At 46.9% G+C, this 14,711-nt stretch overlaps 1 protein-coding gene across 17 annotated transcripts; it reads left to right on the top strand.

The window, feature by feature from the left end:
* Positions 1-2,178: 2,178 nt before the first annotated feature.
* LOC103710060 (RNA-binding motif protein 25-like) lies at positions 2,179-9,049 on the top strand. 17 transcript variants are annotated; one of them, XM_088707362.2, is made up of 10 exons: positions 2,310-3,744; positions 3,894-3,991; positions 4,273-4,529; positions 4,624-4,776; positions 5,566-5,992; positions 6,092-6,754; positions 6,857-7,428; positions 7,790-8,023; positions 8,206-8,381; positions 8,515-8,769. In XM_088707362.2, exons 3-10 carry the CDS (start codon positions 4,305-4,307, stop codon positions 8,549-8,551), a joined length of 2,487 nt encoding a protein of 828 aa, XP_088563488.1. In that variant the 5' UTR covers positions 2,310-3,744; positions 3,894-3,991; positions 4,273-4,304; the 3' UTR covers positions 8,552-8,769. The 17 variants fall into 17 exon arrangements, 13 of the variants coding, with proteins under 13 accessions (XP_088563482.1, XP_088563484.1, XP_088563480.1 ...); XM_088707365.1 differs by having other exon boundaries at positions 3,005-3,487; positions 3,622-3,744; positions 3,894-4,529; XM_088707364.1 differs by having other exon boundaries at positions 3,005-3,487; positions 3,622-3,744; positions 3,847-4,529.
* The last annotated feature ends 5,662 nt before the right edge of the window (positions 9,050-14,711 follow it).

Here is a 14,711-nt window from a genome sequence, read left to right as displayed (position 1 = left end):
TCCAAAATGACTGAACTAGCTGAGAGCACACGCTGAGCGTGTCGAAGATCCATTTAGGCAGCTCTCAGCTTCGCTTCAGAAATCTGGGATGGACGTTTTTTTTTTTTTTTTTTTTACTTTTGGTTATATTTGCGATACATATTTATATGGGATTTTGATATTGTCAGCAGATGCCGTGGGATGGACGTCTTTTTTTTTCCCTTTTTTTTGAAGCGGAAGCCAATAAATGTTTGATATTAATGTGTTGAATATTGCAAACAAAAACAAAAACGTGGATTCGAATGCTTATCACTACTTATATCTGCTTGAGGTGTCCGCGAAAATACGGCTTCTAATTTTCTGAATCGGCAACTACTTCTTTACACATTTAAAAACTGGACTGGTGGTTGGACCAAAGCTCTTGATGGACCACATGAATTGTGGAGAAACGCGCAAAAATAAAAATTTAGAAAAAAGTGCAATACATACTACTGTTGCATATCGTTTTGTAGTTGGATCGGTCCACCAGCTCAGGACATGATCCAACTAAAATTTATATTGTTTTAGAAGTGATTATTTGTTGGATCAGGTCGGCGGCTTAGGATCAATCCAACTACGGAGCAAAATGTAGAGAAACAGATAAAACAAAAAAGAGCACAATATATGTGCTCCTATGGATGCTGCTTTGTAGTTGAATTTGTCTATCAACCCAGTGGATTTGATTCAACTAAAAATTATAGTGATTGAGGATGATCACCCCAAATATGGTATAGGGGCGATCCAAGTTTACCGCTCTTTTTTTTTTTTTTTTGCTTTAACGGATTCTTCATACAACGCATGTACGAATACATCCAAGAAAATTAAAATACACAATCTCATAGAGTATCAGTGGCATCTCCCTCTCTCCTGCCCACAGGACGTATCGTGAGTGGTGGGCCGCGTATACAGCCACCCAGTTAGCCGTCCCATTGGCCTCTCTGAATACATGCTTGGCCTCAAAGGCCACACCATCTCTCACCATCATCCCACTGTCCCGGATTAGAGGGTGGTCTGTGCTCTCACCACTCCGCCGAATCCACCCAATAACCGTAGCCGAATCGCCCTCCAAGATGATCGAGTTGGCCCGCAGCTCCTGCTGTGCATGGCGAAGATCTGCCCAGGCAGCTCGCAACTCCGCCCCTGGAACTGATATATCGAACAACCGGCAACTGCCCGCTGCTACTACCCTGGAATGAGGGTCTCGTATAACAAAGCCTGCCTCGCCTTGCGTACCTCCATCCAACACCGACTCGTCAAAGTTGACCTTGAGGAAGCTCGGAGGTGGGGGCTTTCAGGTAAAAAACACTGTCCGAGGAGCTGCCTGAGCAGAGAAGGAACCCCAGGTGTCCCGAGCGATCAAGGGTGTATCTGAAGGGATGGTGAGTCTGGACTCCATCCCCAGTGCTCGAGCAGACTCCACAACAAACCTCGGCGACATCCTGCGCTCGCCGAAGGTGCGAGCGTTCCTTGCTAGCCAAATCTAATGGGCTGTGCAAGTTGCTCTGATGGCCTCCTGACATGTTCCGGGACTGTTCAACCACTGTCATATCATCTGTAGGAAAAGTCGCCTCTCACGCCACGCCTCCTCTAGGATCCCTGTCTACTGCCATGTCGACCTCGCCGAAGTGCACTGAAATAGCACATGGTCTACATACTCCTCTGCACCGCAAGCCCCGCACTCCGCAGGGATTCCCAAACTACGCCTACTCAGCACTGCTCTCGTTGGAAGGCGGCCCACGTCACCTTCCATAAGAAAAGTGCTGCCCTCGAGTGGAGCCCCGACCTCCAGATTCAGGCGCAGTCCGGTCCCCGCTCATGCTCCTGCTGGATAACTGGGGATAGATCATCCAGTCTGATACTGGTCCTGCATGAGGTGCCCCAAATCCTGACGTCTGGCCCCTCACATTCTGGTACTGGAAGGGATCGGATCCTTTCAGCAAGATGTACCCCGAACAACTGATGTAGTTTGGCCTCGTCCCACTCTGCCCTCCCTGATGCTAGGAGGTCGCACATCCGGAGCCACTTTGCTGCCTCAGAATCCACCGTAGCTGGCCAGCTTCGTCCAGCATCTCAAAGGAAAAAGTATCCACCATAATTTACCGCCCTATAGGATCACCACAATATAACTAAATAGGACGATTTCATCCTCTCATCACTTTTGATTCTTGGTCATCACTCCGTACCCAACATCCCCCATATTGCCTTCATAACAGTCCCAAATCGAGTTGGCGTCTGGGTGCCGGTTGGGCTGTATTTAAGCCAGATCAGATCGCGTGTTATTAAGACCCGTGTTCCCTCGGCCTCGGCGAAGCTCAGGAGTTCATAACGAGACGATCGTCGACCAGGAAGACCGTCCCTCAGGATAAAACCCCGATCCCCCTGGTTATTTCTTTCAAGCTCTTATCATGGCGGTCGTCCCCCCTTCTTCCCTCGAAACCCAAGAACCAAAACCGGACAAATCCGAGCAGGAGAACTCCCAATCCGGCCCCCAGGATCCTTCCTCCCTCCCTCTTCCCTCCTCCATTCCTCCTCGCGCCTCTGCCGCGGCCGCCGAAAACCCTAACCCCAACCCCCCTCCAATTTCTAACTCCAACCCTAACCTCAATCCGAACCCAGCCGTCGTGACCTCGCTGCCTCCATCAGTTCCAGCCTTCGCCCCGTCGTGGCGGCCCCTAGGCGCCCCTCCTGTCCCCCAGTATTCCATCCCGAATCCCAGCTTCCTGGGTCCGATGGCTCAAAACCCCAGCTACCAGCCGCCAGGGATCTTGGCCCCTGTCCCGATCATGCTTCACGGGGCGGCGAGCGGCGCCGGAGCCGTGACGGCCTCCGTTTCACCCATGCCGCCCGTTGGCGCATACCAGTTCCCCCCCGGTCAGCCCCCCCACTCCGCCCCGGTGCCCTACGGGCAGGTTCCCAATGGATATATGGGATTTCCCGCGCCTTCACCGCAGGCTCCGGCTGCGATACCTCCACCTTGTGGGTTTTCTTGAATTTGCCTTGCCGATGTTTTGGCGTGAGGCTTCTCTTTAAATTAAATATCATTGTTGCTTGCTTTTAAGTAGATGACGGTTTATTATATCCGATCTGGCTTTAGTTTTTTATAACCTATGATTATAACTAGCTTTCGTCGTGTATAATTAAATCTCTTGTTTTTCTTCTTGTTTTTTTTCTTTTTTTGGTTCGCATGAACAATAGGAGATGACAATGGTGGTAATGTGGTAGAGAATGTTAGATACATTAGGATTCATTGTGCTATTGAGAGTTGGTTGTTGGATTTAGTGGGGATGGGTGACGGGGTAAGGAGAAGCATGGGAAAGAGAAGAAAACCTATCGGTTGGCTAGATAAGGGATGCTTTTGATATCGATGGCTCGATATTTTCTCTTACAGCATCGTCCTATGGTTCCTGGTGAGAAAGATCGGCAGGCTTCCTCTTGCGGTTCGTAAAAGATCACTTCCACTGTGTGTTTGGTATGCTTAAATTCTCCTGGCTACAATGAATATATAGCATCTAGCTGTATTTTGAATATGATTTGTGCCCTGCAAACTTTTAGTTAGCTTTTTGCATGAAAAAGTGACTTTCATTGCTACTTCTACAAATACAGTATGGTACCAGTTTATGAGACCAAAGAACATTTTTTCCCCTCACGGCTTTCATGGATGCATAATTTTTTTTTTCAACAGTGGATCATGTTAGCACTGACTGCTGGTTGCAATAATGTCTCGAGGTACAATAATCTTCTTTGATTACATATTATGTACAACTCTTTATCTTCCTTTACCCAATCGCTCTTCCTGTTTGTAACTTTGTACTATTTTGATTTTATAAGAAGCTTAGAAATAGTGACGCCTTCATAGTGTTGTCACAATTGAATAGTGTATTGCCATGATGTGAGCTTGACAAGTCTCACAAATGCTCAAACTCACTCTTACCTGGGATAACTTCTGAAGATTGTGTTCAAGAATGTAGACAAGGTAAGTGCAATTTTACATACTTTAGTTTTATGAAATAGATGCTATTTTTTGGGCATGCCCCCCCAGGTTAGCTGTTCAACTGGTGATAGTTGCCACACTTGTGCTGCGCATCTCTTGTATGCTTTATGTTGTGTGGTAACAATGTTTAAATTGTTCTTGTCTACTATTTTAATTTTCCCTTTGTAAAGTAACATGCTTGCTAAGAATGTTTTTACTCATTGCTTGGTAAGTCTATAGATTCTGTCTGAGACGTTTGCATATATGTTTTTGTGTTTCTGCAGGGGTGCCCCGTTATCCTGCACCATACCTAACTATGACTCATCCTGGTTTTCCTCCACGCGCAATTCCACCAATTGGTGTGATACCCCAACTTCCACAACCTCCTGTTCCGAGGATTCGTGGCGTTCCTCCTATTGTTACCCCTGTGGTCAGGCCAGTTGTCCCTATTGTTCCACCAACAGAAAAGCCACAGACCACAGTTTATGTTGGCAAGATTGCACTCACAGTAGATGATGAGTTTCTGCTGTCTTTTCTTCGGGTGAGTTTATATCTTATATGTTGCAGAAATAATTGTGTCATATAATTTTGAAGTTGTTTTGATGTGTAATTTTTATTTCCTTTTTTTTTTCAAGATTTGTGGGCCGGTGAAGTGTTGGAAACGTGCTCAAGATCCCTCTAACGGAACTCCTAAGGGCTTTGGGTTTTGTGAATTTGAGTCTGCTGAAGGAGTTCTTCGGGCATTGCGCTTGTTGAGTAATTTGAACATCGATGGACAAGAGATGGTGGTATGGTTGTCCTCCTACTTTACTTTCAGACATTACCATGTGAATACCATCGTTTTTTTTCAATTATTGAATGCTGATGAGGTGTGTGAAAAACTATTTTCAAGAAAAAGCTCACTTGATCTACCAAGAATCAAATTTGTCATATGAATTCATTTTATTGGTTCTTTTAAGCTCTACATGCAGTACAGATTCACGGATCTATTCTTGGTACACGATCTAATTTAGAAGGCATGCCAGTTCTCTCTCTCTCTCTCTCTCTCTCTCTCACTCTCTCCCTTTCCCTCCCCCAAGCAATTTTTCCAGGGAAAAAATTGATCCTTGTAATTGTAATTGGGCTAAAATCAATTAAATGACTGTGCTTTTGTTATTGTTATTTTGTTTGGTCCATGGATTTATCATGATTGCCCTTGTCGTTTTTCAAACATGGATTTTCTCATCTAATATGCAGATGACAATAAGATGAGACATGATGAGACTTTTAGTATAATTTTTTTGTAAATGATTTCATTGGGTTGTTGCAGTGTTTCGAACAGTGCTTTATTTCTCACAAGAAAGCACTGTTGACTGTTTAATGCATTACTTGTCATGCAGGATGAAAATTTAAGGCTAGGAATTTATATCCCTGGTTTGTTACATTTGGATGTGCTAATTCCTATGTAGTTTGCAATTTTTGTGCATCATATGCTCCCCAAATTTGGATTGAACTTGTTCTCTATGTTTATTATTCATCTCATACTGTTTGTCATTGATCATGTTTTGATCATGGGATAAAATTTGATGTCTTTTCAGCTAAAAGTTGACCAAGCAACCAGGAAATATCTTGAGCTCTATGTTGAAAAGGAAACTGAACGAGAAAAGCTCAAAGAAACTGAAGCTTGTGCTGCTGATAAAGAGAGTGAAAATGCAGCAGGTGTTGAAAAGCAAGAGCCTCCAAAGCCAGTTGTAGGTCAAAAGGGAAACGATTCAGAAGATTCCAGAACTAAAGAAAATCAAGAGAACATCCAGAAATTTGGTATTGTTGCAGATGAAGATAGTCAGGCCGATAGAGATGCTCTTGAGAAACTAACAAATATGATAGAGGAAAGATTAAAGACTAAACCTCTGCCTCCTCCCCCCCCACCAGCACAGACCCCTGCTGATGGTTCTGCTAAGTCAAATTCTGAAGGTCTTTCAAAATCGAGGGATGGGGACTCAGACATGGGTATTATGAAAAGCGGTAAGTCAATTTCTATTAGTTTTTTTAAAGAATAATTTGGTACACTACTTTCATTGCATTGTTGCGCTGTTGTAACATATTGTATTCTTATTGTTGCAGATGCTGCTGGAGATAAGAATGATGATGAAACAACAAGTGAAAATAAGCCAGCAACTGATTATTACAAGCCTGAGACTGGTTCACCTGATAAGAGCAGGAAGCATGATGGTAAGATCAAATATCGAGATAGGGACCATGATTTGAAACGGGAGAAGGAAAGGGAACTGGAGAGAAATGAGAGGGGACGAGAGCGGGAGAGAGTTAGGAGGGAGAAGGAAAGAGAGCTGAAGTTGAGAGAGGCTGAGCGATTGTATAAAGAACGTCTTAAGGAGTGGGAAGCTAGAGAAAGAAAGAAAGAGTACCAGCAGCAGTACGAGAAGGAACGAGAGAAGGAAAGAGAACGGGAACGCCGCAGAGAGATCCTGAAGAAGGAAGATGACGGTGATGATGATGATTCAAGCAAAAGAAGGTGTAGGAGCAGCACGCGTGAGGGGAAGAGGAGAAAGAGACGGAGGGAGGAGGAGGATGACTTGGTTGATAGCTTAAAAGAGGAGGAAGAAATTGCCGAAGCAAAGAGGAGGGCAATTGCAGAGCAGCCGTCTAAAGATGACACAAAGCCTCCTTCTGATATGATTACTGAGAATGAAAAACCTGTGATGCAAGAAGGAAAAACTGCTGAAGGCACACAAATTGCTCCAGACCAGGCTTATGAAAGCATTTCTGGTAATGGTGATACCCCTGGTAAATTTATTGGACATTTGTTATGGCATGGATTGCTCTTCACTGGCTTATTTTCTGATGTCATATGGATCTTCATTGTTACAGGTGATGGAATCTACAGAAACAGCAGCAGTGACGAATTGACTGCAGCAATGGACATGAAGCAGAGTAACAATGCTCCAACTAGAAAGCTGGGGTTTGGTCTTATAGGTTCAGGGAAACGAACAACTGTACTATCTGTTTTTCATGAAGAGGATGATGAAGATGTAGATGAGAAAAAGATGAGACCTCTTGTGCCCATCGATTATTCTGCTGAGGAAGCGCAGGCTGTCCAGACTAATGCTTCCGGGGCACCCGCAAATCGGGCAGCTGCTGCTGAATTTGCCAAGAGCATCTCTAACACTAACCCTAAAGAAAAGAAAGCTGAAATGGAAAAGGAAAGAAGTAGAAGGTCTAATTACAGATGGAGTCGGAGAGAGCGAGATAGAAACAATGATGAGAGTACCCGTGGCAAGGATGAGAGGAAGGAGAAGATGCATGATCAGGAAAGGGTACGAGAAGATAAGTTGAAAACAGAAAACAAGAAGCTTTTGGATGCAAAACAGTTGATTGATATGATCCCAAAGACTAAAGAAGAACTATTTGTTTACAAAATTAATTGGGATATATATGACAAGGTGTGGAAACTTTTCCTTTGTTTTGCTGCAATTATTGTCGTTTTCCTTTATCATATGCTGCATATGAAATCAGAATAAATAGTTAGTGCACCTATTTGTAGATCTTACGTGTTTGAGGTACCTTCATGCATTATTGTTAGTTAATAATGCTAATTTGTTAATGCAGAGTTTTCTATTGTTGGTATTTGGTAGGTTCCATCTACAGTTTTCTTAAAAAACGAGAGGTTCTGAATGGTAACTTCCTGAAAAATAATATGTCAAATAACTAAGCTGGAAATTCCTGATCATACAATTTATACATTTTGTTTCAGCTGTTGCTTATATATGTTTGTCATGTTTTCTGATGCCTTAATTTTAACAGCATGAGTTGCATGAGAGAATGAGACCGTGGATTTCAAAGAAAATAACTGAATTTCTTGGAGAGGAGGAAGCAACACTGGTTGACTACATTGTGTCCTGTATCAAAGATCACATGCACGCATCGAAATTGCTAGGACAGCTTTCATCTATCTTGGATGATGAGGCAGAAATGTTTCTCCTGAAGATGTGGAGGATGTTAATTTTTGAAATCAAGAGAGTTGAGACCGGTCTACAGGTGAAACCAAGTGTCTAACTGCCAGGTTGCATTTCCTTTCATTGTCTTAATTATCTTTTTCTTGCATTGTTTTTCTTTGTCAAAGTTATTGTTATAGTATTGTAGAGAACAGAAATTATAAATAGTCATTTCCACTGAATGCTTGTTTATGTGATCATCAATCTCTAGCAATCACATACCAGGATTTATGGCTGATTGGTGAAGGATCCGTATTTGCTCTCTATTTGTTTCTACCTGCCATTCTCAATATTGTCTCAGAGATGATCATGAAGGGCCTTAGTACATTTGAGGTTCAAATTTTGCAGTGCTTCCATGAAAAAAGAAGAGCGCTCTCTTGTGAGAGGACAAGTCTTAACCGGTAGGTATTGTATCAATTGCAAGTACCTTATACGTGTAAGGGCTTGCTTTACTTTGCTTGCTTCATTTAATTATTGTAATATATTATGTGCTTGGTAGCTTCATCATGCAGCTTGATGGTATATGTTATCCAGGCCTTTTATATATTCAAGCTTGCCATGCAGATGGTAAACCAGTGGAAGTCCAGATCCGATAGGTTTGTTTAGGCACATGTTGACCAGAATTTGTATATCTAGTGTGTGGTGTGACTTGTGAGAAGCCTTGATCGCAGCCACAAAGATAATAGTACAGACTTTACAGGTGCCCATATTTAGGCATGGATCATAATGCTTCTGAACTGTTTTATAAATGAAACCAGAATTATTTGTAATTTAATGTTTTTCTCAGAAGTGATCACAGTGTTATTTGGACATTTCTTGCACATTGAGAACTTGCTAATCAACTCTGATGTAACATTCTATGTATATCTTCATAATTGCAGATAGAGCACCTGCTAGTTCATCAGTTAGTGCATGAATGTTTGCAAGTGGTAGGAACTTCAACCATTTCATCCATTACTTGAGGCAAAATAAATGGTCATAGAAAAAACATATACAGCAGTCGAAGTCGTAAATGATTTTTCACCCTCTTTGCTTCGTTTGATTATAATGATATCACCAATTGTTGTAAGCCAAGTCAGGTCACTCCCTTGAGTTCCCCCTATTTCATATCTTTTTTGTGATTGTGGTATATGAGCGACAATTCACAGAAAAAAAGGATTGATATTTTGAGTCACATAATCCAATTGCTCTGAAAGGTGGACCTGAATATGAGAAATGTTTGATCATCAAGACCTTAGTTTTCAAGTATCATGCATTGCTCGCAATGATCATTAATTGGTCATATGCAAATTATCTTTTGTTGGCATGGAAAGACAAATATGAAGATGTACAAGGATACTTACAGCTAATTTTGGATTGCACCATAGAGATGAATATTCTGCTGCTTCGGCGCCTTTTGAATACATCCGGTCCTTGGCTAATTGTGCATGCAGTTCCGGTACTCTTCAATATTCCTTCTTGTCGGTGTTTAACATTGCTTCAGAAATTATTGCATACAAATGTCTTGGAACCAGAAACTAGCATAAACGTTTATGCAGGATATCATATTTTATAATTGTGTTCAATGTTGCCCTACGTCTCCTGCCTAGTAAAGAAAATGATATGGATGAAGTTCTCTTGACTTCCCGTTATATCTTTTCACATGCTTCTCTGTTTCTTATTTAAGTTTTTTTTTACTGAATTCGCTATTTTTATTGATGAACTAGCTATACTACCATGGGGCTCGTAAGGGCCTTTGTAGACCTGATTATCGGCTTGTCTGTCAATTTGTATCTGGATGTCTCATGGCCTAGTAGTTGCACTCCATAGGAATGTTTTCCCCTTTTCTATGGAAACAGCAGTTTACTTACTTACAATGCTACTTTTTGGGTCCCTCCCACCACCACGGCCCCCCAATTTCTTATGTGGTTCCCCCGCCAATTTCTGATCTGAGCTTGGGGGTAGTGCTTTCCAGTAATCATGCTGATCAGTGTTGTGCCGATTCAAATTTATCAAAGCAAATGAACCTTGAAATTGGGTTCGTTGGGTTCTGGACTTACAAGTACGTAAACAATTAAGCAGATGGGTCATATTATTTTTTTTTAGCTAACGGATAGGTCATATTTGATGTGCAACAATTTCATGCCATGCGGAATTATTTGAGTTCCTTTTGAATCAATTCTCAAACCCGAATGTGTGTTTTTCTATTAGTTTATATGAAATACGGTTTAAATTGGGTAGCTGAAAGTTTGATTGGCAAAAAACTTTAATTAAAGAACCTTAACGACGGGAGAGAGAGGAGAGAGAGAGAGAGGAGAGAGAGAGAGTGACTCGGGATGCGTACCTAGGTGCGCCAATTCCCGTGCGGTGGGTGGGGCTTTCTCCCAAACACCTGGTGTGGGGCTGAACAGTGTTGGGAGAGGGGTGGATGGATCCTCGGAAGGGGGCTTCGGCTCGACCGGTGGCCGGGGAAGCTGGGGGATCTGCTGCGCAGGGTGGGGGGGGGGTGTGATGAAGGAGCGCTCATGGGCGGATGTTGCAAGGGGATCTGCTCGGCAGCCGGCGTGGTCCTGCCAGCAGCCTTCTCCCCGTGAGCTGGAGGTTTTGCAGGCGAGGTTTTCCGCCGAGGTGGTTGACATCTCGGAGGAGGAGTTGGAGGTCGCTCGTGCGGAATGGAGGAGCACGGCGATCATTGTAAGAAGTTTGGGGAGGTCAGTGCCAGGTGAGTGGATCGCGAGGGAGATTAAGAGGGTTTGCCAGTTGGATTATACCGTGGAGGTCTTCCCGCTGATGGATGGGGTCACAGTTCTCCGGTTTTCCAAGGAGAATGATCGCGAGGCTGCGGTGATGAACGGCCCCTGGATGGTGGCCGGGCAGTTGTTGGCGATGGAGAGGTGGCGACCGAACTTCGTGCCCGGTGCCACGGGGGTAGGCAGGGTGGTCGTCTGGCTCCGGCTGCCACGGCTTCCAGTCGACTATTGGAGGAAGGGAACCATTTACAAGATCGCTGCTAGAGCTGGGAATCCGTTGGCACTGGATGGATTCACGGAGCAGGGGCGGAGGTTTGGGTTCGCAAGAATCAAAATTGAGCTCGACTGTTCTGGCCCCCTTAAACCCGGAACGCTGGTGAGGGGAAGATCCGGCGGTGTCGATGAGGCTTTTTGGCAAAGCTTCGTCTATGAGAATTTGCCGGCGCCGTGCTCCAAGTGCGGTCGGATCGGGCACGCGGCGCCGGAGTGCGGGCGTTTCCCTCCGGTGGTAGGTCTGGGGGAGACGATGGAGACAGGGGGGAGGAAGATGACGGGTACTGGAGTGGATGACCAGGGGGCTGCTGAACCGGAGCTTGGGGTGGCGGATGCTGTGGAGGAGCCGGCGGTGTATGGGCCATGGATGGTGACGAGCCGTACCTGGCATAAGTCGGTGGCCAAGAAGCCGGTGCCGAGGAAGGAGGCAGCTGAGGAGGGCTCTCGGCCGGATCCGGTGACCACTCCCTCCCGCTCCAGTGAGATTTCTTCTGGGGTATCCTCACCGGTCGACCTTGAAGGGTGGCAGAAGCCTTCCAAGGTGGCGCGGAGGAAGACGCCGGAGAAGGACGTCACGATGGCTGGTGCGGGGACGGCCACGGGTGAGCTGAGTCAACCCGAAGCAGATACCGAGCCAGGTGCCGGGTCGGGGCGGGGTCGACTCGGTGCGGCTGTGGGTCGGGGAACTGGCCCAGGTGAGTGCGGGCTGTCTGTTGGACCGGGCCGGGTGTCTGATACACTGGATGGGTCGGATGCTGATCCGGGCTGTGGTGGGATTGGGCCGAGTCCGAGGAAGAGGTCCAGAAGCCCCTGTCGTGGGTTTGGGTCAAAAGGGCTTAGTGCGATGGGGAGCTATGCTAATGGTCGGCCGGACGCTGGGGGCCATCGGAGGAGCTGGAGTTCTCCTCCACCGCTTTCGGCGACGAGCAACCGCCCCCCGCGGGCGGAGCGCGATGGCAGGGGGGCCGGCGACACATCACGGCGGGGGATGATGGCGGCCTCTGGAAGGAAAGTGAAGAGGGCAAGCTCGGCAGCGGCGGGCCTCTCGGCAGCCGGACGGCGACCTCCGTTTTGTGCGATCGAGGAGGTGGGACGTAAGGACGGGCTGGATCGGCGTGGGACGGCTTCGGACAATGTCAGGCGAGGTAAGGCTCCTGTGCTTGACTCGTTATCTGTTTCCCTTTCGCCCGGTTCTTTGGGCCACGGCACGGCACCCATGTCAAGCCGTGGGGAGTGTGCTCTTGGGAGACAGGAGGCGAGGGATCCATGCTCTAGTGAGGACCTTAATGGCGGTGGAAGAGCTGGGGGGACCAGTGTGTTGCCGTGTGGGGGGACGGAGGGGGTTATGGGTACTGTGGCGGGATGCAATGTTGCTGGTGGCACGGCACAGCAATCGGGTACTGTGGCACGATCCGTTGATGGAGGGGATCACAACCACATTCTATTCCAATTAAAGGCAGCGGTTATGCAGGTAAGTCCAGTGGACCCGGCTAGTGGAGGGACCTTGGAGGAGGTGGTTTTCCATGATTGCAACCCCGGGGGAGGGGGTTGTGATAAACCCATGGGTGATTTATGAAGGTTCTTCTATGGAATTGCCGTGGCGCGGGGAAGCCTTCTTTTGCCCCGGCATTTCGGAGGGTTGTGCAGCAGCACAATCCGGACATTTGTGTAATTTTGGAGACCCGGTTGTCGGGACAGAGCTTACAGAAAGCTAGGAGAGCGGTTCCGAGGTCATGGGGATTCTACTCAGTGGAGTCTCAAGGGCTATCAGGTGGTATTATTGTTACATGGGCGCAGGGGCCATGTAAGGTGGATATTTTCCATGTCTGTTCCCAGGAGGTGATTATGGTGATTTCGGAGGGTTGTATGAGGCCGTGGGTATTTGCCGCGGTGTATGCTAGTACTGATTTCAGGGTGCGACGTATACTGTGGGAGGAGATTTCTCAGCTGATCAGGGTGGGCTACCCCATGTTAGTTGCAGGTGATTTTAACTGTATTACAGATCCTTCTGAGAAGATGGGGGGTAGACAGTTTACTTTTGAGAGGAAGATTACGGAGTTTCAGGATTTTCTGACATCGACTGGTTTGATAGACCTGGGATTCGTGGGCCCTAGGTATACTTGGTGCAATAATCAGCAGGGTCGGGCTAGAGTGTGGGAGCGACTCGATAGAGCTTATGGGACCGCTGGATGGGTTCAGTGCTACCCGGATCACCGGGTGAGTCATTTACCGAGGATAGCGTCTGATCATTGTCCTCTTCTGATTAGCACAGATGTACACATTCCAGTTCGACCCCCATTCAGATTTGAGAAGATGTGGCTATGCTATCCGCGGTCGTGGGGGATGGTGAGGGAGGCCTGGAGGACACCAGTCAGGGGGGACGCGATGTATCGGGTGTCCCGGAGATTGGAGTTGACGAGGAGGCGGTTGAGGAGATGGAATCGCGAGGAGGTTGGAGATATCTTTAGGAGGATCGAGGAGTCAGAGGAGGCTATTGCCAGATTACAGGTGCAGGAGGCTCAGGGGGGGCCTTATGGAGGGGGAGATGGTAGAGCTGAGGTCGCTTCTGTCACTTAGAAATACCAGATTTTTCCACCAGGCGACAGTTATTAGAAGGCATCAGAACAGGGTCAGAGCTATCAGGGGTGAGGATGGGCAGTTGACAGAGGATCCGGATATGATTCAGAGGATCATGGTCAGTTTCTTCAGGGCCAGATGGACCGAGCAGACTACAGGAGGGAGTACTGTGGGCATACCACCGCCGTCGACAGGGGTATCTGAGGATGAGACTGGTGCATTGATCAGACCGGTGTCGGAGAGGGAGATCAGAGAGACGATGTGGTCCCTTGAGGGGGACAAGGCCCCGGGGCCGGATGGGTTCCCGCCGCTGTTCTTCCAGAGATATTGGATGATTGTAGGACGAGATGTGACGGCGGCCATTCAGCAGTTTTTCGACACGGCAGTGATGGCGGCAGATTGGCAGCAGACTTTTATTACCTTGATTCCGAAGCGGCAGGACGCTACGGAGCCGAGTCATTACCGGCCGATTAGTCTTTGTACGACTTTGTACAAAGCTACGGCTAAGATCATTGCCGCCAAGTTGAGAGTTGTTCTTCCTAGACTCATTGGTCCGGAGCAGGGGGCTTTCCTGGAGGGGCGGAGCATATCTGATAATGTGCTTATTGCCCAGGAGTTTATGTTTGATCTCGGTAGGGCCCCGGTGAGGGGAAGTTTGATGGGGATCAAACTTGATATGGAGCGGGCATATGATAGGATGAGATGGGATTTCCTGGAGCAGTCTTTGCAGGGGTTTGGCTTTCATGAGAGGTGGATTAGATGGGTTATGGGATGCATTCGGATCCCTTCTTTTGCCATTCTGGTGAATGGTACGCCGTCCCGGTACTTTGTGTCATCTGGAGGGTTGCGCCAGGGATGCCCCCTTTCCCCGCTATTGTTTATTATCTGTGCAGATGCCTTGTCTAGATCCCTACGCCAGGCAGTGGATTCTCAGGAGTTGGAGGCTTATAGGCCGGCGATTGGGGCCCCTGCGATATCTCACTTGCTATTCGCCGATGATTGTTTGCTTCTTGCCAGGTCGACGCGTCAGACGGCACGGGTTATAGGTCAGATTCTTCAGGTCTACTGTGCAGCATCAGGACAGAGGGTCAATTTGACCAAGTCAGCTATCATTTTCAGCCCGAAGATCAGACTGGCTATGAAGCATGTGAT

This window comes from Phoenix dactylifera, chromosome 11 (genome assembly GCF_051530095.1).
Source record: "Phoenix dactylifera cultivar Ajwa chromosome 11, Ajwa_hap1_PhDact_Kaust_v1.1, whole genome shotgun sequence".
Lineage (NCBI taxonomy): Eukaryota > Viridiplantae > Streptophyta > Magnoliopsida > Arecales > Arecaceae > Phoenix > Phoenix dactylifera.
The sequence above is the reverse complement of the archived record's forward strand: the minus strand, read 5'-3'. Positions and strand labels throughout refer to the sequence as shown.

Bases quoted from the DNA above. Each gene is read 5' to 3' on its own strand.
- LOC103710060 (XM_088707353.2), top strand. From the start codon at position 2,424: ATGGCGGTCGTCCCCCCTTCTTCCCTCGAAACCCAAGAACCAAAACCG. The intron at 4,530-4,623 runs GTGAGTTTATAT...TTTTTTTTCAAG, and splicing joins TTCTGCTGTCTTTTCTTCGG to ATTTGTGGGCCGGTGAAGTG. The intron at 8,382-8,514 runs GTAGGTATTGTA...TATGTTATCCAG, and splicing joins GAGAGGACAAGTCTTAACCG to GCCTTTTATATATTCAAGCT.